Source organism: Cricetulus griseus (genome assembly GCF_003668045.3).
Source record: "Cricetulus griseus strain 17A/GY chromosome 1 unlocalized genomic scaffold, alternate assembly CriGri-PICRH-1.0 chr1_1, whole genome shotgun sequence".
Lineage (NCBI taxonomy): Eukaryota > Metazoa > Chordata > Mammalia > Rodentia > Cricetidae > Cricetulus > Cricetulus griseus.
Genome location: NW_023276807.1, coordinates 95510943 through 95535567, shown reverse-complemented (window position 1 = coordinate 95535567; position 24625 = coordinate 95510943). Strand labels below are relative to the sequence as shown.

Sequence of the window (24625 nt, the reverse complement as noted above, 5' to 3'; positions counted from 1 at the left end):
TTATTAATACAAAAACCAAATTTCATTAGACTCATTAAGCTCTCCAAAGTAAAAAATAAAAGTAGAAAAGAAATTGTGAAGCAAATTCAAGAAAATTTAATATACTTAATTTTAAATAAGAATACACAATTTGAGGAACTGGAAATTATTCATGATTAAAAAAGATAGAAATATTTAAATTTGAAATTTTGTAATAAAATAATTATGTAGTGAATCATGACAGTCATTTATAATTAAAGAGAATCCTGGTTAATTTCAAGCCACTTACTCATAGATAACAGCAAAATATATGATTTTATGCCTCCAAAATTAAAACTAAAGTATCTATATTATAAAAAATTTTCAATAAAAGTATTTTGAAAATATGAAGAAATCACATATTTGCTAAGATCCCCTGTACATATATTGTTGTATTTTTGATGATTATAAATGGTTCTCTCTTATATATTTTATTACTGATCATTTTTCCAGGCATATAGATATCCAAACAACCTTCATTAAATTAGCTACCTAAACAAAATGTCAGGAATTTTCGAGTCACCTTATTTCACTTTCATGGGTGTTCTATATTAGAAGTTACTTAATTTGGATCAGTGGTATTTTTGCCTCCTTTTGATTTCTGAAGCTTGAACCGGGTTCATACCTTTATAACATGGCTCATTTCTGTTTGTTTATTTCCTCCCAGCATGGAAGAGTGTGAGGCTCTGTGTACCAGGCTAGCCATAATGGTGGATGGCAGCTTCAGGTGTCTTGGCCCCCCTCAGCACATCAAGAACAGGTACTGAGTTTCTTTGTCTGTTTCAGTGTTTTCCTGTCAACTCAGCAGCATGACGCCTGTTGTAACAAAGGCTCTTTCCAAATTGTTTGCTCCAATTAATTCCTCCTGACATCTTGGAGTGGATGGAGGTTCTGGGAAACTTAAGGCCAGTTAAAATAACTATAATTATTAAGTCAAAGACACAGCAATTCTCTGGCAGTTTCTTTAAAACATTTTGCTTCCCTTTTCCCAGGAGGCACTGTGCCCTCATTTGTTTTGACAAAAGGAGTAAAGAAAAGATGATTGCAGGGCCCAGATAAAGTCTAGAGGAAAAATGACCACCTTACACTCAGAGTGCTTCATCAGAAGGTGGTACCACTGTATGTCTCGACCACAGTCAAAGTGCATCAGAATGCCTGCTTTACCACAAGGTGTATGTTTATAAAGGTGTCTGACAGCATAAGAGGGCCATTGTGCTTCCTTTTTGTTACAGCTGATGAAGAACTAAAGACTTTTGTTCATGAATCTGTTAGATCTCTCCCCCATGAACTATCTCTCCATGTCTTCCTTTCATTCACTCATTGGAAGCTTTTTTCTTAAAAGTGTCTGTGAACACTATATCTTGTTGTAACTCATCTTTCAGAGTATCTCGAATGATATTCTTTGTCTCTCTCTCTCTCTCTCTCTCTCTCTCTCTCTCTCTCTGTGTGTGTGTGTGTGTGTGTGTGTGTGTGTGTGTGTGTGTGTGTGTGTATGTATGTGTAAGGGCTTGCGTACATGTGTGTGTAGGAGTCTATGGAGGTCACAGGGGACATTGGATTGTTTGGACTTGGAATTACAGGTTTTGGTGGGCCAACCAATGTGGATGCTGGGGTCTAAACTCTGGCATTCTGATAGAGTAGTAAGCCCTCATGATATTTTAGCCATCTCTCCAAGTCCATTGAATGGTTTTCTAATTTCCTTCAAATTGTTTAATCATCACTTTTATAGAATAATGTAGTCTTTTCCCTTTTTATTGAAAATATATTCTTTTATCATATAATATGTTCTGATTATAGTTTCCCCTCCCTCTATTCCTCCTTGTTCCTCTCCCACCCTGCATTTGGATACACTCCCTTTCTGTCTATAGAATAATGTAGTCTTTTAGCTTGATAAATCTTTTTGCTTCCATTTAGTATTTTAGGTTAGAATTATATAATATTCTTGACAGTTATATGTAGCTGCAAGTTACACATATACATAACATGTAACTACCTTTACTTTATGGAAACCATATCACCCAGAATGTCAATGCAACATGAAGGGTGGGTGACATACTTCTAGCTGCTGCAAGTGAGGCAGTGTCATGCAGGGAGAAAGAGTCCATCTTGCTGTTCCTCATGCTTTTGGCCAATAATTTGCCAGATGACCTGCTACAAGCTGTTGTCACTGTGTGCTCTGCTTATCTTTACTATGTATCTTCAGAGGAAAGCAGCACTTCACACTCTCCTACCTTTATGAATGCTCATATAAAGCTTTATAGCCTGCTCTTTATTGTCAGGTTATTTATATTCAAGTTCAGCTGCCTGTCTTTTGCTTCTTTGCTAAAGTTGGTCACAAAAGTTAGTGCAAAGATGCCCACTGGAAGAGTCATCTGCAAGTTGAAACTGTCTGCAGGCTTAGCAATTTCTACTCAATCAAATTTGGTCCTGATATTGTTGAGTTGTAGGTTGAGGCTGAATTATTGGTGGATATAAATTATGGAGTTTATTCAACAAAAACTGGTTTGTGGTATACTCACTGGAATACTAAAGTTAATACAGTTTTTAAGAGTGTAGTTTATGTTCTCCTGTAACAAATAAATGTACAAGAAACAAACACATGCAAATCTTAGTGTGATTAAAAAAACTAAGGGATTGTTCCTGGATTTCTATAGCTAGGAGTCAGGACACTGTGTGAAACTGAGGTGGGTAAGAGTAACCTATGTAGGGATCTTTCCTCCTCTTCTCCATCCTTGGAAATAATGGGAAGTAAGAATTAGTAACATTCTGTCAGGAACAAAGAGCAGACTCTTCTCACCCTAGCCCACTTCCCTGACTCTGCAGGGTCACAGGAACGGGGGTATCTCCTTGTCTCACTCCATGGCACTGACTTTCCTGCCCATTCTTTGTTGGTGGGTTGGCTCAACTTCCCCGTTCATAGTTTCCCATTGCTATCCTGACCATTCTTTCTACCATGTATGTATGACTTCTTTCCCTAGGATCTAAGCACAGCCCACATGTATCCAATAATTGGAGAAGGTTCCCCAACAAAACATACCCATTTTTCTACTGCTATCTAGACACTGAGTTTCACTTGATTGCTTGCTCAAACCACACTTTTCTTACTGCACTGGTTTAAAAGTCCTACAATCCAGGAAACAACACCCTTGAAAAGACAATGTGTTATTCAAAGATCCTAAAATAGGGACCACACAGGCAAGGTGGGAAAACATATAGGAGTTTCAATCTACATACAGTTAATAACATCTGGAAAATGTGCACCTAGGACCTTCATTGTGTTTCCATTGAAAACAGGTGACATGTTTCAGTCAGGCATAGGACTGGAAGACTATGGCATATGGGGTATAGATAACTAGGTGCATGGTGGCCTTATTGGGAAAATGATGGGATGGCAGGAACTATAGCAACTGGTTTCCTTTGGTAAATGAATTTGTTGGAGATACTTTGCTATCTTGAAAAGCTGTCCACTCATGGAGGAAGAGTCCATCTAAAACTAATGAGACCTCCAAGTCACCATAACATTGGAACATACAACATAAACACAATGACTTGTCCTGGGATCATTGAAGCTGAACTTTGGGGCCATTGATGTAGGGCCATCACTTTCTACCTGTCTCCTGTGGCCAACCTGCAGAGGAAGGCAGGATACTCGGGCTTTGTTGAGGTCCTGGATTGTCCCTGCTTGGTGGAGTTTAATCTTCCTGACAACAGTGACCATCAACTCATTGCTTTTTGAATACCATCCATTTGTGACATTCAAAGGTTATATATTTTCAGCACAGAAGACCATGGTTCGGGACTGTGAACCACTCAAACATAACTCTGTGTGATGATGACCAATGCCTGTGGCAAGTAGCCCAGAAGACACTGTAGTAGGTGACCTCCCCAACCGAGGGTATGTGTGGAAAGCAAGCTCTTATTTTCACTCTGATGTTGGTTTTTACCCAAGTTATAATTTAGGAAATGTTATCAACATGAGGGCTTTCAGTAAGATTGAGGCTTTTTTGCTTTTGACATTTAATAATTTCTTTAGTGAAGGGTCTGGAAGTTGCCCAACAGCCTATGTCCATTTTAGTGCTCAGGATTTGACAAAACCAGACCCGCATGTGGCAGGTGACATCATACAGGGTCATAAGACATGCATCCTAGAGAATCTACATACTGTAGCAGTGTATACAGGAAGAAATCTTACAGTTTGAAAAAGGTGTATGTCTCTCAGACCTTGAGATAAATAAAAAAATGTCAAAAGGAAGGTTAAATACTAGATTACATTAGTCTATAGAAAAGAAAAACATGACTACAGAATCCTAATAGGAGAGCAAGCAGAAAAAAAAAAGATTTCAAAGTTGCCATGAAAGGAAGTCCTCAGGCAGAATAAACTTAAGATAGCTGTGCAGAAAATTCCTGGAACAGCTTTGGGCTTTGGGGCCTTCACTAGGGTTTTGCAAATGGCATCGTTTTCCTTGTGGGTCACATAATTCCTGTTTGTGCTGTTTGAGGGAAGCTGTCTTCTGCATGTAAGATGCTTCAAAGGTTCTGCAATCCCTGCTGCATCCCTACCCAACGGTAACAAAGAAAAACATTGACAGATGTCTCCTCGGGGGCTGCTATAGGCTGACCTGGGCTGCATCAGCTGGTACATTAGTCCATGTTCTCATACAACATACAGATTACAGATTTAGATGCATCACATTGGGAGGATAAGGACTTAGATTTCCAGAAGTGAGTTGGGTGGTGGTTCCTGCTCTTCCTTAGCTTGTTCCTTGGTTGAGAGGAGAAGGGATCATGTCAGGGGAAAGGATCAGTTGAATGCGTATTTTTTTTTTCTTCTCAGACTTATCTTTTCAGCTCTTGATTGACCTTGCATTACAGTTCCTCTAGGGTCCACAAGAGAAGTGTACCCCTTTCTCCTCTCAGCCCAGTGTAGTCCTTGTGTGTGGTTTAAGGACACTGCTGAAACCAGGGGACTGATTGGTTTGGGCACTGTCTTGGTCAGGATCTCTTGAAAGCCCTTCTTATGCTCTTCTCAATCCATCTTCAGTCTGTTCTGACTTGCACTCTCTCATGAAACACCTCCCACCTTCTTCCTGGCCTACTTCTCTGGCCTTGCTGATGCCCATAATTTTCCCCTGGTGCATTTTCTTTCTTCTTGTAGTGTTAGTCTCCTTTTCCCCTTTGGTATATGATTGCATCTCCCTTCCATGTTACCTGCTTGACTAGGTTTAATTCCCTTGAATCTTCTATTGAATATGCATGCCAACATGCTACTGACATATTCCGGGAGAATACTGGCTTTGATTTTTATATGTCCCAGCATTATTTAGTGTTCAGCATCTATGCCATTTGATGACAGTGACAGCCTGCGCTAGAAGCCTTGGTTTATGAATATATAGGACAGCTGTATCAAGAGGACCAGACATGGTCCAAAAAACTTAAGCTTTGGCTTCTTCTCAGGCTTATACAGTTGTGGAAATCACCTACCCCTCATTTCCTACTTATTGCTGCAGTGCTTTATTCTCAACCCATAAACCTTCATGTTATACTTTTCTGCATATATTCTGTGATAATTGTAGGTAGATAAAAAATGACTTGAACCTAAGTGTTGGAAAACCAAGATGCCTTAAAAATATTGAGATCCAACCAAATTCAAAAATCATATGGTAAAGCTGTGTGGTGGTTTGAATGAGGATTGCCCCCTATAGCCTCGTATACTTAAATGCTTGATCTTCTGTTGATGGTGTTATTTAGGGAAGTTGTGGAAACTTTAGGTAATGGAAACTTGCTGGGAAATATGTAACAGGACAAGGAGGTGGAGCTTTGAAGTTTTATAGCCTTACCCCATTTCAAGTTCTGCCTCTCTTCCTACCTGCTTTATGTGGTTGGCATATAATCTCTCAGTTTCCTGCTTCTGCCTTTTGACTGCTGTGCCTCCCTGCCCTAATGGACTCTTATCCCTCTGGATCCATACACCAAATAAATTCTTCCTTCAAGCAGTTGCTTTTGGTTGCAGCAAAAGAACAATAACTGATACACTCTATTATTTCAATCAAAGGAGCCAACAAAAGAATTCTGCTGGTGGGAATCACTTTCAAGAATTTATTGAGTCTTCCTGCTTTTGATTAGCACTGACTGCTCCCAATCCAAAGGTGATGGCAATGGGAAAATACTGGACAGGGCTCATAGTGAAGTTTGAGGGGCAAATGCTCATCAGGGAAGCTACATGCTTTTCTCCCTACAGACTTTGATTTCCCCATTACTCCTTTCTCTCTAGTCCCTGTAATCTTTGGTCAAGAAGTCCCTCCATACATAGTCTTACCTGTAGAACTATGAGCATAGTTGTGGGGTCTTCCCAGAGACCTTCCCATATGTGTTCTTGACCTTCCTCTTCTTGGCCATTGCTAAAACACTCTTCTCACCAGAATTTGTCTGTTTTTGGAGAATATTCTTTCCCTTCTCTAATCTATTTTCCCCTTCCCAAGAGGCTGGCTTCCTCTTAGCCTCTGCTAGAAGGTTGTTGTGGTTTTGTTGCTGTTCAACATAGGTTTTCTCTGTTTAACAGCCCTACATGTCCTGGAACTATCTCTGTAGACCAGGCTGACCTGGAACTCACAGAGATCTGCCTGCATCTGCCTCCCAAGTGCTGGGATTATAGGCATGTGCCACCACTGCCCAGCTCTCCTGTTTTCTTATAGAGAAGAAAAGGTTAGAATGTGATGGTAGGATCTTCCTGAGATTCAGGAGACCTTGGATGGCATCCCCTTCTTTTCTCTTTGGCTCACTGATAAAGGAAACATTCATCTTATGAAAGCTCAAGAACAACACTCGGCTCTCATGTGGGCTCTTCTCTGTTTACTTTTTTCATTCTTTATTCCCTAGTTCATGCAACCTCTCCTTTCTCCTGGTGCTCATTTTTATGGCTTTGCTGGTTGATATGCATTAGCATATATTATAATACAAAGTACTATACAAAGTACAGGATACATGCTGGTAAAGAATTAGTAATGGACTCTTAACAGTGTTTGGTTTGTCATGTGCCAGATTTAGTGCTTTATGTTTGTTTTAGTTGAGTTTTTCTTGCTGTGAAGAGATATCATGGCCATGGAAACTCTCATAAGGAAAACACTTAATTCGAGTAGCTCACTTACAGTTTCAGAGATTCAGTCCATTATCATCATGGCAGGGATCATGGCAGCATGCAGGCAGATGTGGTTCTGGAAGCTGAGAGTCCTACATCTTGCAGGCAATGGGGAGTTAACTGAGACATTGGGACATGTCCTGAGCATAAGAAACCTCAAAGCCCACCCCGATAGTAACACACTTCCTCCAGCAAGGTCATATCCATTTCAAGGAAGCCTGATCTCCTAATAAGGTTATGGGGACCAATTACATTCAAACTACCACATATGGAGGAAAGAATTTATTCCTCACTCTCATCCTTAGCTATTTATTCTGACTTCTGTTTTGTAGGTACAGAGGGAGGATGAGTCACAAAAGGGTTGAGCCACTTTCTCTGGGTCACCTGTTGTTAAACAGAAGAGCTGGATTTTAAGTGCAGCACTTTGTCTCAATTTTATTTTATTTTTGATGTACACATTTTGATCCTACTTTCAGTGTGTCTCATGCCTTCTGGGTTTAAGATACAGCCACTCTAGAGCTCCCAGCTTCGCCAATGTCTTCCCAACTGCTGGAGCACACCACAGAGCCTTTCAGATGTAGGCTTACACCTGCTCTTTTTGCTGAGTCTGCAGTTCCATGTATGCCAGCAGCTCTTCCTTGTTGTTCTGCATATTGATAGGATTTCTACTCTTTATTTTTATTAAGATTCTGCCCTTCCACTCATTTCTTCTTCCTCAAAGAGAGTGAGGTCATTTATAAGTTATTCATTTGAAATGATTTCCAAAAAATTTAGAGACATCCATCATCCTTTTCTTCATTTCCCATCTTTGAAAAAGAAAATTTTCTTTATATTTTGTGTCTTTCTTTAACATGCATTTTTATTATTTTTTAATTATGTGCTTGTTTTTATATCTGTCTGTTATGGGTTTGTACATGTGAGTGCAACTGTCTGTGAAGGCTAGAGGCTTCAGATCCTCTGAGAACTGAAGTTTGATAGAGGTGATGTGAACTGCCTAACATGGATGCTGTGAACCGTGCTGAACCGACACTGTGCTGTGTCTTCTAAACCTCTGAACCATTTCTCAAGTCCCCATCTTTTACCTTTGGGATAATAACACAACCTCTTTGGGACTTCCTCGAGCAGTTTCATCCTTTCCATTGTATAGCTAAATATTCTTTTTGTTGTAAGTTGCGTGCCATTTTTTTTTCATGTAAAAGAGCATCACACACTCTGTTATAGACAAGTTTATTGACTTGGCCATATTACTTTTGTACATGAAGAAAATCCAATAGCTAGATATTGGCATTGGTTCATGGCTCTTGTCTCTAGTTATGTGGGATTCTAATGAGCTGCTTTTGCTCAGCTTATGTATTTACATGTAGACAGCAGATAATAGAGAATGAGAAAAGCTCTAGGAAAGTATGCAAACAGTGTGCCCACTCTTACATTTTCCTCCATTAAATCCCATCTAGCCACTTTGGATTGGCTTCTCTTAGTTTCTTAGAGATCATGAAGTCTTAGTAACTATAGACTTGAAGCTGCACACATTGCCATTTGAGATAAAATTGGATTCCCATTACTGAGAGGGATGCAAAAACCAAAACCCAAAACCAAACAGATGCTTGATGGGCTCCCAACAAACAACGGGCCATTTTCCCAACTTCCTCAATCGAAGGCAGGTTATTAGGTTGAGCAGTCTTGAGCTCTAGCAACCCTAGAGCTTCCATATGGTCAGTCTCAGGATTCTGAATAGCCCTGTGTATTGTGCAGACAACTTTATGAGTAAGCTCCTCAGAATCAGTCTGTCTGTCTGTCTCTGTCTCTTTCTGTCTCTATCTCTCTGTCTGTCTCTCTCTGTGTGTAGTGTGTGTGTGTGGTATGTGCGTGTGCTTTGGGTACTGACATTTTGTCTCAGGCAGTTAGGGATTCATTTTCCAATCTTCTTCGTGTTTTATGCTGATAAGTCTTGACAGCCCTGGTAGCTGCTTTCACTGAGCACATTCATAAAGCACCTTTAGGGAGCCAGTAACAGCTGCAGGCTGCACCTGCTTCCTTTTCTGGCCTTGGAACCAACTTTAAGAAGACTTAAGACTGACTGTAGTAAACAGTCCCCCAGGAATGGAAAGCCAGCATCCATCTGACAGTGGAGTTTATAACCTGGACTATACCTGGCCAACTCCTGACCTGGGGAAGAAGGAGATAAAGCTTGTTTAGTGATAAGTTATAACAAAGGTTTTAAAAATGTAAAGAAAATCCTTATGAATACGAGAGATTTCATTGTCTTGAGCTGCCAAATATAAAGCTTAGAGAAATGATACCACTAAAAGTATGTTTGTTAGCCATTTACCATGAAATATAGTCTTTTGCGAGGGGGTTGGTGGATTTTCTTTTCAAAACTAAGAAGAATGGTACTGCTCTTTGAGCTCACAAGCTCTGACTGTTTGGGAAGCTGCAAATTAATACATCACCTTATGTGACACCATATGCTCCATTGTGGTGACTTTGATTTAATGCTTCTATAAAACCTTCCTATAAACATAAAAGCTCCGATTAAGACTCCATCACCAAATAATAAACTGTCTCATTTAAAAGTTAAGCAGATCATTCGGTATGCTTATGTCAGTTTCACAGATTGGGCGGAAGTTGCTGCATGAGCACATGCACTGGCTTGTGCTGTGATGCAGAGCTATGCACTCATGCATTCTGGAATGCTGCTCTCAAGTGCTTCCCTTTGGTTCAATGCATCCTCTGACTCAGTTGCTACAGTGAATCCACAATTGACTCTCTTTAGTAGAAATAGTTTTATTGAAGAAGAGGCACGTGGCTTTGTGTCCGCAATGTGTTCTCACAGCAGCAGACTCATGGCTTATCTAATTTGTTTCCAAAGCATCAGGTTGCATGAACAAAATTAAGTTGTTCTAACCTAATCAACCAGGAAGATATTCACATCCTCATGCCTTTCTCATGCTGGATATTCTGGTGGGACACTATTCCTTGCAACTCAGTTTGTGAGAAATGCCACCTACAGCTGTCACTTTAACAAGGGGGAATACTCTGCCTTTATTTCTATGTTTTTCATTAAAAAAATAAGCAGACTGCTTTTCAGCCACAATGGGGATGGGAAATGAAATGATGGAGGTCACTGACAGCTTAGGTGTGTGGAAATTTTGCCTGGAGACTCAGCCTCCCTGTGGTTCCTGTGAATTAACAGACATTTGTTAGTCTCCTTTACCAGAGATGATGGCATGATGCCTGCCAAAAATTCAAAGACTGTAGTGTGTCATCAGACATAGAACTGAGTACATGTTATCCTGTGACACAGCTCAAAAAGATTGGCAAGCATTATACTGGGAAATGCATCTCACTTTAAGTCAGGAAATACCATTACACATTTGTGCAGTTTGCTGGAAATTGAGTGGCGAATGAGGCATGAGCTCTATTGTATATGGAGTGAACAGAACAATGAAAACTAGAAAGCTTCCATGCATGTGAGTTGGGAGTGAAGAAAGACAAGAATGCTCACAAACTGCCTTGTGGAAGGGCTAGTATGAGTGACTTTTTGGGCAAGGAGGTATGTAGATGACATGTGCATTGGAGAGAGGCATAAGAAAATACAGCTTGAGTCATGTTCTTAACAGCTAGACTGTAAATGGGGTAGAAGTCGATTAGTGTGGTACTCACTCTAGGATAATGTTTAGATCAATTCTCCAAATGGGAAGCTATAATTCTAGGGTTAAAATGGGAAAACAAATGAAGGCAATGAGTAAAGAGCCAGGCAAGAGAAAATAGCTTTCACAGCTATTTTTGTTCTTTAGCTGGACACTAAGCAGAATGCACTGAAGTCACTGTTGTCAAAGCATGGACTAGACCATAATGAGTAGGAGGCATTTGAAGACAGCACAACATTATACCAGACTTGTGGGGATTAAGGAAAGTTGTAGCCTGGAAACTTGAGAGATGGGGAGATACTGATGTCACTAGAGAAATGAACATATGAAGAGGGGAATTTTGGGTACTGAACATGCTCATTGGTGGACTACTGGCATGATTCATAATGATGAAAGGTTATTGAGATTTCTGTATCAATGCTTTCTCTTACAGCAAGAAGGAAAACAATGCAGGCTGGGTGCTTAGTACCTCTTCTTATCTCATCAGAGCTTTGAGCCAGGGTTTACATACTCTGCAGTCCAGTGAGATCAAAACCACACCCCTATAGTGCCATAGGTTAATAGCTAAATTTTTCATGTGTGTTAGCTCAAGTATTCCTTATCATTTGAGCAGTTATCATTATAATGGGGGAAATGTGGCTAAAAGCAGTTGGCTCAAAACACAGTTGCTATTAAAAGGAGCAATTTTGAGTCTCAGATTCTTGATTGTGAATTTCTTTATTCTTTCATATTCTTAAATGACTTTACCTCAGTGAAATATATTTGTGTATGCATGTGTGTACTAGTGTACTTGTGTGTGTGTGTATGTATGTATGTATGTATGTATGTATGTATGTATGTATGTATGTATAAAGAATATGTAAAGCAAAGCCTTGCTTCAACCAGTGCCATGGGCCTAAATGTGATGATAGTCATGAGATTATCCTGTGGTATTTCCTTTCTGTTGCATTTCATATGAAAACAACTTCTTTGATTTGAGCACAGGAGTAAATAACTCTTTTATGTATTATTTAATAATTAATTAATTTTGTATTCTAAGCATTCAAATTTGAAACCATTAACAGGCATGAGAAGTGGTTATTTTTATCCCAAAGGGACAATGGTAAGCATTTTATATTATTTTCAAAATATACTGATGGAAACACACTTGCCATTCTCCAATCTGAGGGTCAAGGCTTCCATTTACTATTGTAAAGTTCATTCCCAAGAAAAACACAAGTCTGGCTACTTCAGTACTCTGCTTGCCTGTGCAGGAAAGTTTCTGGAACACATTCAACCCTTTTACAGAGCAAGAAAACTGGGAAGTGAACAGAATAGCTAACAGAAAAAAGGCTGCATTACCCAGGGTTCATTGCCACTTCCTATGGCCAAGGGGATATGAGTAGAGAGATGTAACTTTGTTGAAGGGTCCACACATATTTAGTGTCTTTCTTCCTTCTGGCTCAAATACAGATATGCTAATTGGATCAGAAGTAGCCCAAGAGTCTAGATATTAAACCTGCAAACATTCTTTCTCTTTTAGGCTATCTGTCACTCAGACAAGGACCTACACATGCTGCATAGGAAATAGTGTTCATTTGGTTGCTTGTTGCTTCCAGCCTGTGTTCATAACACTGTGGGGACAGATTTTTGCTTTTGTTTACCTCTCTTCAATGTTTGGATAAAACGTGGTAGGTCACACAGACTCCCAAGTATTTGTTGACGACATGAATGAAAGAATGAATGAGTGAATGGTCACCAGATATGGCAAGCCTATACTTAATGAGAATTCTTTTCCAAGTTAGAATGACTGGACTCTAAACAAGGAATCTTTCAGAGGCGGCCCTGCAAGCAGTGGGCTCTGTCTAGTGGAATGAACACTGGGTATTAATAACAATAATAAATCTCTTCAGTAAATGATTCCATTCCAATCTCATTTATCTCTAGACAGGATGCTGCCTGCTTTCTCTCAAAGCAGTGTGTTAGCCACTCTTACTTGCTGCTTTTAGAGGCAGGACCACATCTGTCTGTAAGCGGCATCTCCATTAGTAGGGTCTATCAGGTGTATAATTCAGTCCTAATTGCTGCCACGGCCTTGGCAATATTCTGCTGTCTCCTTCTCTGCTGGAAAGCAGAGATTCAGTGTAGATGTACTCCAGCCTGCCATGAATTAATGTGCAATGCAGACTGCAAAAGGGCTACAAAAAGTCCTACCCTGTAGGATTGTGATTCCGGACTGGAAATATAGTCAAAGCACAAGAAAATTCAGCTTAGCCCAGAAAATGCATTTCTATTAGGTCAGAGCTATATAATAGGTTTAATGTAAATTCAAATTGAGATTGGAGAGACGCACTTATTCTGGGTCCAACCCATCACCCCACATTTATTTGTATGCAACTGCACGAATCCTTAACCTTCCCTTGTTTCATAATTTAAAACCATTTTGCTCAATTTGTTTTTTAGTTCCATTTTAATAAAGACATAAATAAAATGTGAATGATTAAACCTTGTTACAGAATCACTGCAGGTTTCCTGAGGATGGCTGACTAGGCAAGGTGCAGCTGGGATACAACTCAACCCGCTGGCCTCTCATTATCCTTCTGGAATCAAGGAAGTTTGAGACTCAAGAATGGGCAGCCAATGACCACAAGAAGAGCAGGGCTTTGTGCACACCACACCTATTACTGTCCATTAGGCAAAACATAGCTATATTGTTAGGCCCTAGACAATCAGGGAAACATGCCCATAGTAGAAGAATATCACAGTTACTTGCAAAGATCTTAAGTAACAGAAAATATCCAGGGTCCTATTTACAATCTACCATTCTGCAAACATTTTGTAACAATTTCATAAATTTGTGTCTATCTTTCATGGCTTTTTTAGCAAATGCTTTGAGCTATACTTAGCAGCTCTCTTCTTTAAGAGATTTATTTATTATTTTTACTGTATGTGTGAGGGTTTTGCCTGTGTGTGTGTGTATGTACGTACGTATGTATGTATGTATGTATGTATGTATGTGCATTGTAGTGCCTGAGGATGCCAGAAGAGGCCTCTGATACTCCAGAAGAGGAGTTACAAATGGTTAAAAATCTCCATGAAGGTCCTGAGACTAAAGTTGAGTATTCTTCAATAGTAACTAGTTTTCTTAACCACTGAGTCATCTCTTGAATTTCAAGATTTCTTGAGATATATTTCCCATATCATATAATTCATCAATATAAAATATATAACTCAGCACTTGTAATAGGTTGGTGAATGTGTGCATCATAATCCATGTGTTAATTGTAAAACATTTTACTATTTCAGAATAGTACTATTTCATTGTGTTTATGTACTACATTTTTCTCATCAGTTTCTCAGTTGGTAGACATATATATTGCTTCCATTTGTAGGTATTATGAGTAGAGCAGTTGTGAATATGGATCCATAGGCTGGGACTGATTGTTCATCTAAGGTCAGGAACCCAAGGCAGGGACTGAATAAGGGGCCATGGAAGAAAACTGCTTATTGACTTGTTCCCCATGGTTGTTCAGTCTACTTTTTATATTATTTAGGACCACCTGTTTAGGGGTAGCACTACTCAAAATGGACTGGCTCTCCTCTATCAATCATCAGTAAAGAAAATGCCTCACAGACTTGCTCACAGTCAATCTGGAAGATTTGCAAGTATCTTATTGAAAAAGTTGCATCCATGTCCATTAGGGAGATTGGTCCAAAGTGTGTGTGTGTGTGTGTGTGTGTGTGTGTATGCATGTTTGTCATTGTTGGTGGTTATCTGGTTCAGCTATCAGTGTAATGCTGGGTTTCTAAACAAGTTTGAAAACAATCTTTTCTTTCTATCTTATGGAAAAGTTTGAGAAATGATGGTTATAGTTTTTTTTTTTTAATTCTGGTAGAATTCTGCAGTGACTCCCTCTGAACCTGGGCTTTTTCTCAGTTTCCAGGATTTCTAATTATTAGTACTTCAATATTATTGCTTGTGGATTTTAAAAAAAATGTATATTACTTTGGTAGGCCATCTTCTTTTAGAAACTAATTTCATTTGTATTTTAATATTTGGTGGAGTATAGGTTTTGGAATCATAGCCTTAAGTTTTACATATTTCATTTACATATATTATGATTGCTCCATTAATGTCTCTAATCTTACTGATTTAGAACTTTGTCTTGGTTAATTCTGCTAAGCGTTTGCTAGCAATTTTAAGCTTTTCAAAGAACAAACTCTGTTTCACTTTTTTATTTCTTTCATTTTTATTTCATTGATTTATGCCCTGGTCTGTCTGTCTGTCTGTCTGTCTGTCTGTCTGTCTGTCTGTCTGTCTATATACCAAACTGTCAGTCCATTTGTCAATCAGTCTACAATCATTAACATCTACCTATTATCCATCCCCCCTCTTTCTTTGCTGACAGTTTTGAGGCTTAATTTGTTCTTGCTTTTCTAAGACCTTTAGATGTGTCACTAATGGCCTAGGCCCTCCCAAAGAATAAGACAGACTTTGAAGACCCCCTATGGAAGGCCTCACCCTTCCCTGGGAGCAGAAAGGATATGGGGTAGGTAGGGTGTTAGTTGGGGGTACAGGGGAGGAGGGGAGGGAAAGGGACCTGGGATTGACATGTAAAATAACTTTCTTTCTAATTAAAATAAAAAAGAATTAAAAAAGAAAGTGAAGAAAAATGTATTTGAGATCTTTTTGACTTTGTAATATAGGTTGTTAGAGTTATAAACATCCCTTTGAGGATTATCTTCATAGTATCCCATAGGTTTTGTGACATTCTCTTTTCATTTCCATTCAGTTCTAGGAACTTTTTAATCTCTTTCTTAATTATCCCAATGAGTCATTCAATAGTATGTTGTTTAGTCTCTTTGACTTGGGGTATTTTCTGTGGTATTTCTTACTGCTGATTTCTAACATTGTTCCTATATGGGCATATAGAATACAGGAATTCATTTTAATTTTCTTATATTCATTAAAACATGTTTTCTGTCCTAGTTTGAGATGAATTTTGCAGTAAGTGAAGCCATTGAGAAGAATTTGTGTTTTGCAATGTTTGGGTAGAATAGTCTATTGATGTTTGTTAAACCCATTTGATCTATGGATCAGAATAATGACAACTACTTGTTTCCCAGTTTCATTTGTTTGAAATACCTTGTTTATTCTTTCACTCTAATGTAGTGTCTATCTTTGGTGGTGGGATACATTTCTTGAAGGCAGAAAAAATGAGAGATTTTGGTATTTTTAAAACCAAATCAACTAATCTATATCTTATTTGGGAAGTTTGATATTCAATTGTTATTGAAAGATGCATATCAATTCCTGTCATTTTGTTGGTTTTGTAGTGTTCAGCATTTCTTATTGTTAATCCCTTGGCAAATATATTAGCAATATTTTCCTAACTTCTTCTGTTTATCATTCTCTACTATTTGAAATATCTTTTCCACTATTCTCTGTACAGATGGCTTGATAATCATGAATTGCTTTAGCTGGTTGTTTTCATGGAAAGATTTTCTTTGTGTTGCTATGACAGTGTTTCTGGGTAGACTGTTCTGGATTGGCAGTTGCACTCCTTCAGAAATGGGACTTCATTCTTTTATACTGTTCTGGCCTTTAGAATTAGAATTTTCACAAAAATTCAGTTTTTATATACTGATAAGCCTGGTTACATATGTGACCCTTCTCTTTTCCTTCTTTCCCTTAAGTTTTCTGGGTAGTATTATTTTGGTTAGGGGATGTGGGGAGTTTCCTTAAATGTTCTATTTGTTGTTCTGCATGTCTCTTATACTTTGATTGACATCACTTTTCCAAGATTTGGAATTTTTTCTTCTATGATTTCATTGAAAAATACTTCCTATCTTTTTAGATCAGTAATATTTGATTTTCCCAGTCTCTAGGACATCTAGACTCTAGTTCTTGGTCATCTAAGCAGTGTCAGGTTTGGACTCCATCTCATTGAGTGGGCCTTAAGTCAAATCAGACATCAGTTAGGCTCCCACAAGGTTTGTGCCACCATTGCCCCAGCATATATTACAGGCAGGACAGATTATAGATCAAATGTTTTGTGGTTGAGTTGATGTTTACCTTCCTCTTTTTGTAGCTTGCAGAGTATCTTTCTGTTTCATAGACATTAGAACATGGGGTGAAGTTTCTATGTAGGCAACATCTCAACTTCTCTATGTTGATGAGTTGTGTGGGCTTGGTCAGTGGGGCCTTTCTCTCAGTTTGTGGAGAGCAACTTATTATCTTTGCAACAGTCTGGGTTGTTTGAGGATGTTTCCATGGGACCCTTTTGCCAGCAAATCAATTGGATGAAACATAGTCCTAGCAAAGGAAGCTTCATTTGGTGACAAGAGATGGACAGTAGGGTTCTGTCTCTCTCATTGCTTGTAGGCTTCATTTAGGATATCCTTCATATTCTTCATATACTATAGGAAATTTCCACTACACTAGGTTTCCTTATGACACCCCTCTCTCTAGCTGTCTCTCCTTTTTCCTCTTCAAACCCATCTCCTCTTTTCCTTCCCATCTGATCCTCACATTCTTGATCCTCTCCAACATTTGATTCTAGGCAACTCATAAAATCTGTTCAATTTTTCCCTTTCAGGGAGAACTGTGTGTTCCCCCTAGATCCCTCCTCTTCAACTAACCTCTCTTGGTCTATGGATTATGAACTCACAGAGACTAAAGCAACAATAGCTTTAGTTTATGGATTAATTATCTTGGTTATAATTTATTGAATGGCTAATATACAGATAAACTGTATACATACCGGTTTTATCCTTCCTGGTCTGGGTTACCTCACTCAGGATGATTTTTTCTAGTTCCATTTGTCTGTAAATTTCATGATGTCATTTTTAAAACAGCTGAGTAATACTCCATGTGTAAATGTATCATATTTTCTTTATATGTTATTCTGTTCTGGGACATATAGGTTTTTCCCAATTTCTGGTTATTATGAGCAGAGCAGCAATGAACATGGTTAAGCAAGTGTCCCACTGGAAGGATGGACTCATAGATTGGTTTTTATTCAGGTATTATGAGAGAGGATGCCTCCTGCAGCAGAGGGGAACAAATACAGAGACCTACAGCTTGATATTATTCAGAGAAGAGAGAGAGAGAGAGAGAGAGAGAGAGAGAGAGAGAGAGAGAGAGAGAGAGAAAGAGAGAGAGAGACTTTGGAACACGTAATTCTAAATGCTATGCCTTCATCAAATCCCTCTCCTCAGAGCTCAGGAAACACTCACAAGAGGACACAAAAGGAGTCTAGGAGTCAGAGGGGACAGAGAACACCAGGAGAAAAAGACCTTCTAAAACAAATGAACAAAGCTCATATGTATTCACAGAGACTAAAGCAGCAATCACAGGGCCTACATGAGTCTGTGCCAGGTCCTCTGTGTATACTATAGCTTTCAGTTTAGTAGTTTTATGGGACTCCTGAACATGTAAATGAGTGAATCTCTGATTCTTGTGCCTTCTTTTGGGACTCTTTTTTCTTGGCTTATCTAACCCAACTTGGATGTGGTGATTTTCATTTTATATTATTATATTTTATTTTGTTATGTTTTGTTGTTGTCCCTCAGAAGGTTGATATTTTCGAACAAAAGACAGAAATGGAGTGGATCTGGGTGGGAGAAGAGTTGGGGAGAAACAGAGAGGAATAGAGGGAGGGAAAACTCTACTCAGATTATATTGTGTAAGAAAATAATCCAAGTTTAATAAAAAATATTTTCTATATCCCTGGTATGTAGGGGAAGCTGTAGCCACGCTTCTTAGGGGCTGGCTACAGGTGTGCCTGGCCACGCTTGTGAGGGCGTGGTCAGAGTGACATAGGGTGACTGCATTTGCGCTTTCGGTTTCTCTTTGGTACTTGCTGGACAGGCTGCTGACCCACAAGGCTGGCTAGGTTGCTCTGTAAGCAAGGCTTTTCCCTATTAAATACGCTTATATTTCTACCTGACTCCGTATTGGTAATTTCCCACTATACTGGTATGGATTTATTTTCCTTCTATGCCCTTAATTTGTAGTTTTTGCTTTTTATAGTGTCTTACAGGTCTCATACGTGTCTCTCTCTCTCTCTCTCTCTCTCTCTCTCTCTCTCTTTCTCTCTCTCTCTCTCTCTCTCTCTCTCTCTCTCTCTCTCTCTCTCACACACACACACACACACACACACACAGAATTCATCATTGACCTCAATCTTAGCCTTATCTTCAAGCTCTGATTTTCTAGCCTCCATTTGATCAATTATAGTGATCAGAATGTCCATTGGGGTTATCATTTGACTGACTGCACTTTTTGTTTCCATTATTACTCTAGTTTGTTTTCCTCTTTTGTTTCTATCTCTTCACTGAATATGATTTTATAACCAACATTGACTTCCAAATTTAATTCATCTGTTTATTTCTCCTCTCTTGGATTTAATTCAGATTCTTATTCATATCACTTTTAAATTCATCCATGCTGTTATTTGTGTCTTGTTTGGATTTTATTTTGACCACTTTTGAATTATTTGTCTCAACAAATTCAATTTCATCTGAACCACTCTCATTGGTAGCCATGAGTATGAGACTGATAATTCTTGGATAAGGTTTTTTTTTTTTTGTCTCAAAAGTTACCAGTCAAGAATCTGTTTGTTGATTAAGTACTTTGGTAGTCCTATGTTGGCTTTTACTTTGGTTTTTGGTACTCCCTCTGCTTGGTGAGTCTTGGTTCCTTGAAGTTCAGTCATGGAGAGTCTTGTTGCTTTGTGAATGTGGTGGCTGAAATGGAGAATGCTGATTTCATTCTCACAGACTGGCATTACTTCAGTACATCAAGGGCTTGCTTAATAATAAGCAGAACTGTTTAATCCCTGAATTCATGAGGCAGGATTTGCATGTTGCTTGGGAAGAAAGATCTTTTGGAATCAAACTTAGTGGGTTTGCATATGTGCAGGGCATTGTGCTTGTGTGCCACGAGTCAGTGCAACTCATACCTCTTGCTTACCCAGTTGGGGCATTTGGTATGTACACAGGAAATAAAAATGATAAGAGTCTTTGTGAACAGATAGTAAGAGATGTTGAGACCCCAAAAGTGTCTAGACAGTTTGGGGCTGAAGACATAAGTATGCTTATGAAGTTTCCAGTTCTTCAGATCTCTAAATTGTCCAGTTGAGGTGGAAACATGGACCAAGGGACTGTGCAAGGGAGGTAGGAGGTCCTAAGACCTCTAATCTGTCCGTACAGGGTCGGTATAAGGCAGTGGCATGGCATAGCAGGGACAGAGGCTCCCAATATCTCTAATCTATGTCCCTGGAGTGAGTGGGGCAGCATGCACTGGAGGCAGGAATTTGTAAGACCTCTTATCTGTTAAGCTACATTGGGGATGGTGCCTCAGGCATGTGTTGTGGGAGTAGGAGTCTCTAAAGTCTCAAATCTGCCTAGATGAGATGTGGATATAGAACAGCAAAAGTATGCATTAGAGACAGGAGGTCTGGGGAATTAGAACCTGTGCTGCTGTTTGGGTATGGGAATGGAAGTGCATGGTAAGATTGTAGAACCCCAATACCTCTGACCTATTGAGCTTGAGTTGAGCGTAGAAAAAGACAGATGTGAGCACAGGGGGAGAAAGTCCTAGAACATTTACCTATCAGACCTTGTTGGGAACGGTGCTGCAGAAGTGTGCAGTGGCCTTAGGAATCCCGAACATCTCACCTGTCCAAATTTATGAGTGGGCAAGCACCAGGATTTTTTCTTCCTAGATTTTTGAAATTAGAAACAACCTTATTTTACATATCATTCCCAGTTCCCTCTTCATCCTATCCTCCCATGTTCCCCACGAACTCCCCATCCCATTCCCCTACTGCTCCCCAGGTAGGGTGAGGTCTTCCATGGAGGTCTTCCAGAATCATCAAATTCTGTCATATCATTTGTGACAGGGACTAGCGCCCTCCCATGTTTCTAGCCTGAAAGAATATCTGTCTATGGAGAATGGGCCCCCAAAGTCCATTCATACACTAGGCATAAATACTATTCCACTACCAGAGGCCCCATAGACTGCACAGACCCCCTAACTGACATCCACGTTCAGGGATCTGGAAGTCCTATGCTGGTTTCCCAGCCATCAGGGTGGGGTCCATGAGCTCCCCCTTTTCAGGTCAGCTGTTTCTGTGGGTTTCCTCAGCCTGGTCGTGACCTCTTTGCTCATCACTTCTCCCTCTCTACAACTGGATTCCAGGAGTTCAGCTCTGTGCTTCGCTATGGGTCTCTGCTTCTGCTTTCATCATCTACTGGATGAAGCATCTAGGATGGCATATAAAGTAGTCATCAATCTCATTATAGGGGAAGGGCATTTAAGGTAGTCTCACCACTATTGCTTAGATTCATAGTTAGTGTCATCCTTGTAGATTTCTGGATATTTCCCTAATGCCAAATTTCTCTTTAAACCTATAATGGCTTCCTCAATTAAGGTATCTCTTTTCTTGCTCTATTCTTCCCCTGACTGAATCTTCCTGCTTCTTCATAATCTCCTCTCCCCTCCTCTTCTCCTCTTCTCTATCTCTTAACTCCCTCTCCCCACCAGGCTCTCAATTTTCTCAGGAGATCTTGTTTCTTTCTGCTTCTCCAGGGGACACTGTATGTCTCTGTCAGGGTCCTCCTTGTTTCCTAGCTTCTCTGGAGTTATGGATTATAGGCTGGTAATCCTTTGCTCTATATCTAATATCCATATATGAGTGAGTACATATCATGTTTGTTTTTTGTGACTGTGTGATATTTTCTGAAGATAAGTGAACACATACATATTTGTGCCCAATAGGTTCCTGATGACAGAATTAGTAAAATATCCTTCCTGAGTTTAAATTGGTGAGCCAATAAGTTTATTATGGTTTCTTATGGGAATATAGGTGAGCCATTAACTTACAAGATCATGGCTACTCAAAGGCTGCTGCTTTACCCAAGAGATAATCCCAGCACAGTGACAACAGAAGCTGTGTTCCTGAAGCTCATCTGTGTGGCTTACAAGCAGCTTAGCTGGCCTGAGACTCTCCTCCACGCAGGCAGTTTGACTGATTTTATAACCACCGGGAAGGTCTCTGTGAATCTTCTAATTTCCTTTAGCTTCACAAATATCATGAAACTTCTTCCTTCCTCCAGGAAGTATGGTTTTGTCTATGAGAAAATGGTTTCACAAAACTGGGTATGAGTTTGGAATTATATATGCAAGGTTTATTTATTTCTATGTAATATGTGTTAGGGTTCATCCATAACGTAACATGTACAATTCATTTGTTTCATTTCATGGTTGAATGATACACACATTCACTGGCATCTGACTCACAAGAATAATTTTTGTAAAAGCTTTCTTTTGTGAGTTTTTGTGTGGAGAGGTTTTTGTTGTGTTGGGTATGTAGCTTGAGGAGATTTCTGGACTATATGTGGATTCTTGAAACCAAGATGTTCTCCAAACGGGCTGCAACATTTTGAATTCCAGTTACTAGAGTAGGTTTTGAGTATTCTCCATCCGCCTCGTTACTTGCTTTGTTCTGATTTTTTTAAATTTTACCTATCCTCATGGAAGTGAAGTGGAATCTGATCTAAATTGCTATTTTTTTCATGCTTGATGTTCCTAAGCAAACTTACAGGCACATTGGCATTTATGTATCATCTTTTAAAAAAGATTTTAACTTTATTTTCTAATTATGTGAATGAGTGTCTGTGTGTGCACTTGAGTGCAGGTGTCTACAGAGGAAGGAAGAAGGCATCAGATCTTGCCAATCTGGAATTAGGCAGATGTTGAGCAGCTTAATGTCAGTGCTGCAAATTCATCTCAAACTACTTTAGAGTTTATCTGCTTCTTGGTTCTATTTATACACCAGTTTTAGGATTCATTGATTGCCCCATAATTGTTCTATCATTTTTAACAATACAGTGGACATAAATTACTTTAAAGGTGAAGCCCATCCTTCAGTGGGCTAGTTCCTGGGATATGTCTTTGAGTCTGGTCCTGATCCTAAATGGTTCTTCCTAGTTGTCTCCTTGGGTTCTCTCTGGAAAAGTAGATGGCCTATAGTTACTCTATTTTTGTGATGGATCTATCAATCTCCCACTTGCATATCACCATAGCTCCCACTGTTATTAAGATCACCCTACTCTGAACTTCAATATACACTGTGAAATGAAGTCTGTTCTTTGGGGAAGATTAGAAACTATCTCTTTTATGGTCTGTCTTCCCTTCAAGGCAAATATCTCAGCTGGATCTCTTAAAGGAGGAATGGGTGATGTTATGGTTCTCTCAGAGTGACATCCCACTTTAGAAGTTTTGTGCTCATTGGAGATGGAGGGCTGTGGGTTTGAAGTTTCTCAGGTTGCTTTTCAGAGTGTTTTCAATCCTCACATTGAGTTGGGGTAAAGACAGTGATGCTCTACAGATTCTTAACATTTCTTGTCTAATGAAGGGTTTTTATTATATGAAGTAGAGCCAGGTGGACAAACGAGGCTTTCACCTCTCAGCTGTACTTTAGCAGCAGCTTGTTGTCATTGACAGGTAGGGGCAGGGTAATTAATGTTTTACCAAGCCTTTCTTGGAAAATAGTCATAGACACCAGGAATGAAAGAGAATGAGTTCTTGGACACACTAGTGTGAAGTGGGATTTCTTTCCTTGAGATGAGAAGTGTGAAGAAAATGATTGGTCATGTTTCAAATGTGGTAGGCTACTGCTGACCACTGTCTTGTAGCAGATATTTTGAAAGGGTATTTTATTTCTCTTTCATTGTGTAGAAAGAGTTTCTGCACCTTTTTAATGGTTACCTTTGAAACAAATTTTCATTAGTTTCCTGGAGAATAGATTCTATACTATTTACACTGTCCTACCAGAAATCTGTACATGTCTACACCTGTTTTACGCTGGTATCTTACCTGCATCCAAAGAGACTGTAGTCATCAAATGACCATGCCAACTCTTTGATGGATGCCATTTGACCCTGCTCTCCCATAAATAATCTGTTTAAAGTATTTTATTCTTTAGAAAGTTATATTTGCATGTCTGAATGTTATTACATAAGGCACAGGAACATTTATTAAACATCAGATTTTATCCTAGGAATCACTCCAACACAAATACTTGCATGGACAGCAAGCGGTTAGTCATATGTTTGTTATGTGCAGTTCATGTCTTTTTCTTTTGCTTGGTGGTATCCTGAGTAATGTTAAAAAAAATTGGCCTCTTCATAATTCGTCCTCATACTTCAGCTACCATTAGTGCCTATCTTTCCCATGGGAGATTTTGGAAATCTGTGACTGGGTCCATACCTGGATTCTTATAGCAGGGGCTTGTGTTCCAGGTGCGTGGGTGGTCAGTATGATATGCTCTGCCTTTGTCCCTGGAAAGCTTGCATTGAGTGTGTACTCCCTGCTGAGAAGCTGGGGGAGTTAAGAATTTTGTGAGTTTGGTAATTTGCTGCTTTTAAAAAAATTTATTTGTTTATGTACACCAGGGTTTTGTTGTACATATGTCTGTGTGAGGATGCCAGATCCCCTGGAACTGGAGTTGCAGACAGTTGTGAATAGCCTTGTGGGTGCTAGGAATTGTACCTGGGTCCTTTGGAAGAATATCCAGTGCTTTTAAATGGTGTCATCTTTGCAGCCCCCTTGGCTGCTATTTTTTTAATGTGGTGTGGAAGGATGAAATGATTGCAGAGTGCTGGGCTTTCTGTCCACCTGGCCCCAACATGTGTGATTCCTTTATGTCTTGGTTACTGGCTAACAGGATAATATCCTTATCTTCCTGCCTAGTTGGAAAATTCTCAAAACACATGGGACAGAGGCTTGCCCAGTCTCTGCCTTATCAGAGCATTTCTTCAGCACCACGAACAG

General features: G+C 39.4%; 1 protein-coding gene across 1 annotated transcript in view; it reads left to right on the top strand.

Annotated features, from left to right (window-relative positions):
* Positions 1–24625, top strand: part of LOC100767606 (ATP-binding cassette sub-family A member 13) — a 406786-nt gene that overhangs the window by 368793 nt on the left and 13368 nt on the right. The window contains exon 60 of the mRNA XM_035452975.1: positions 686–778. Within this exon, the coding sequence (XP_035308866.1) occupies positions 686–778 (93 nt within the window). The remainder of the gene's footprint in view (positions 1–685; positions 779–24625) is intronic.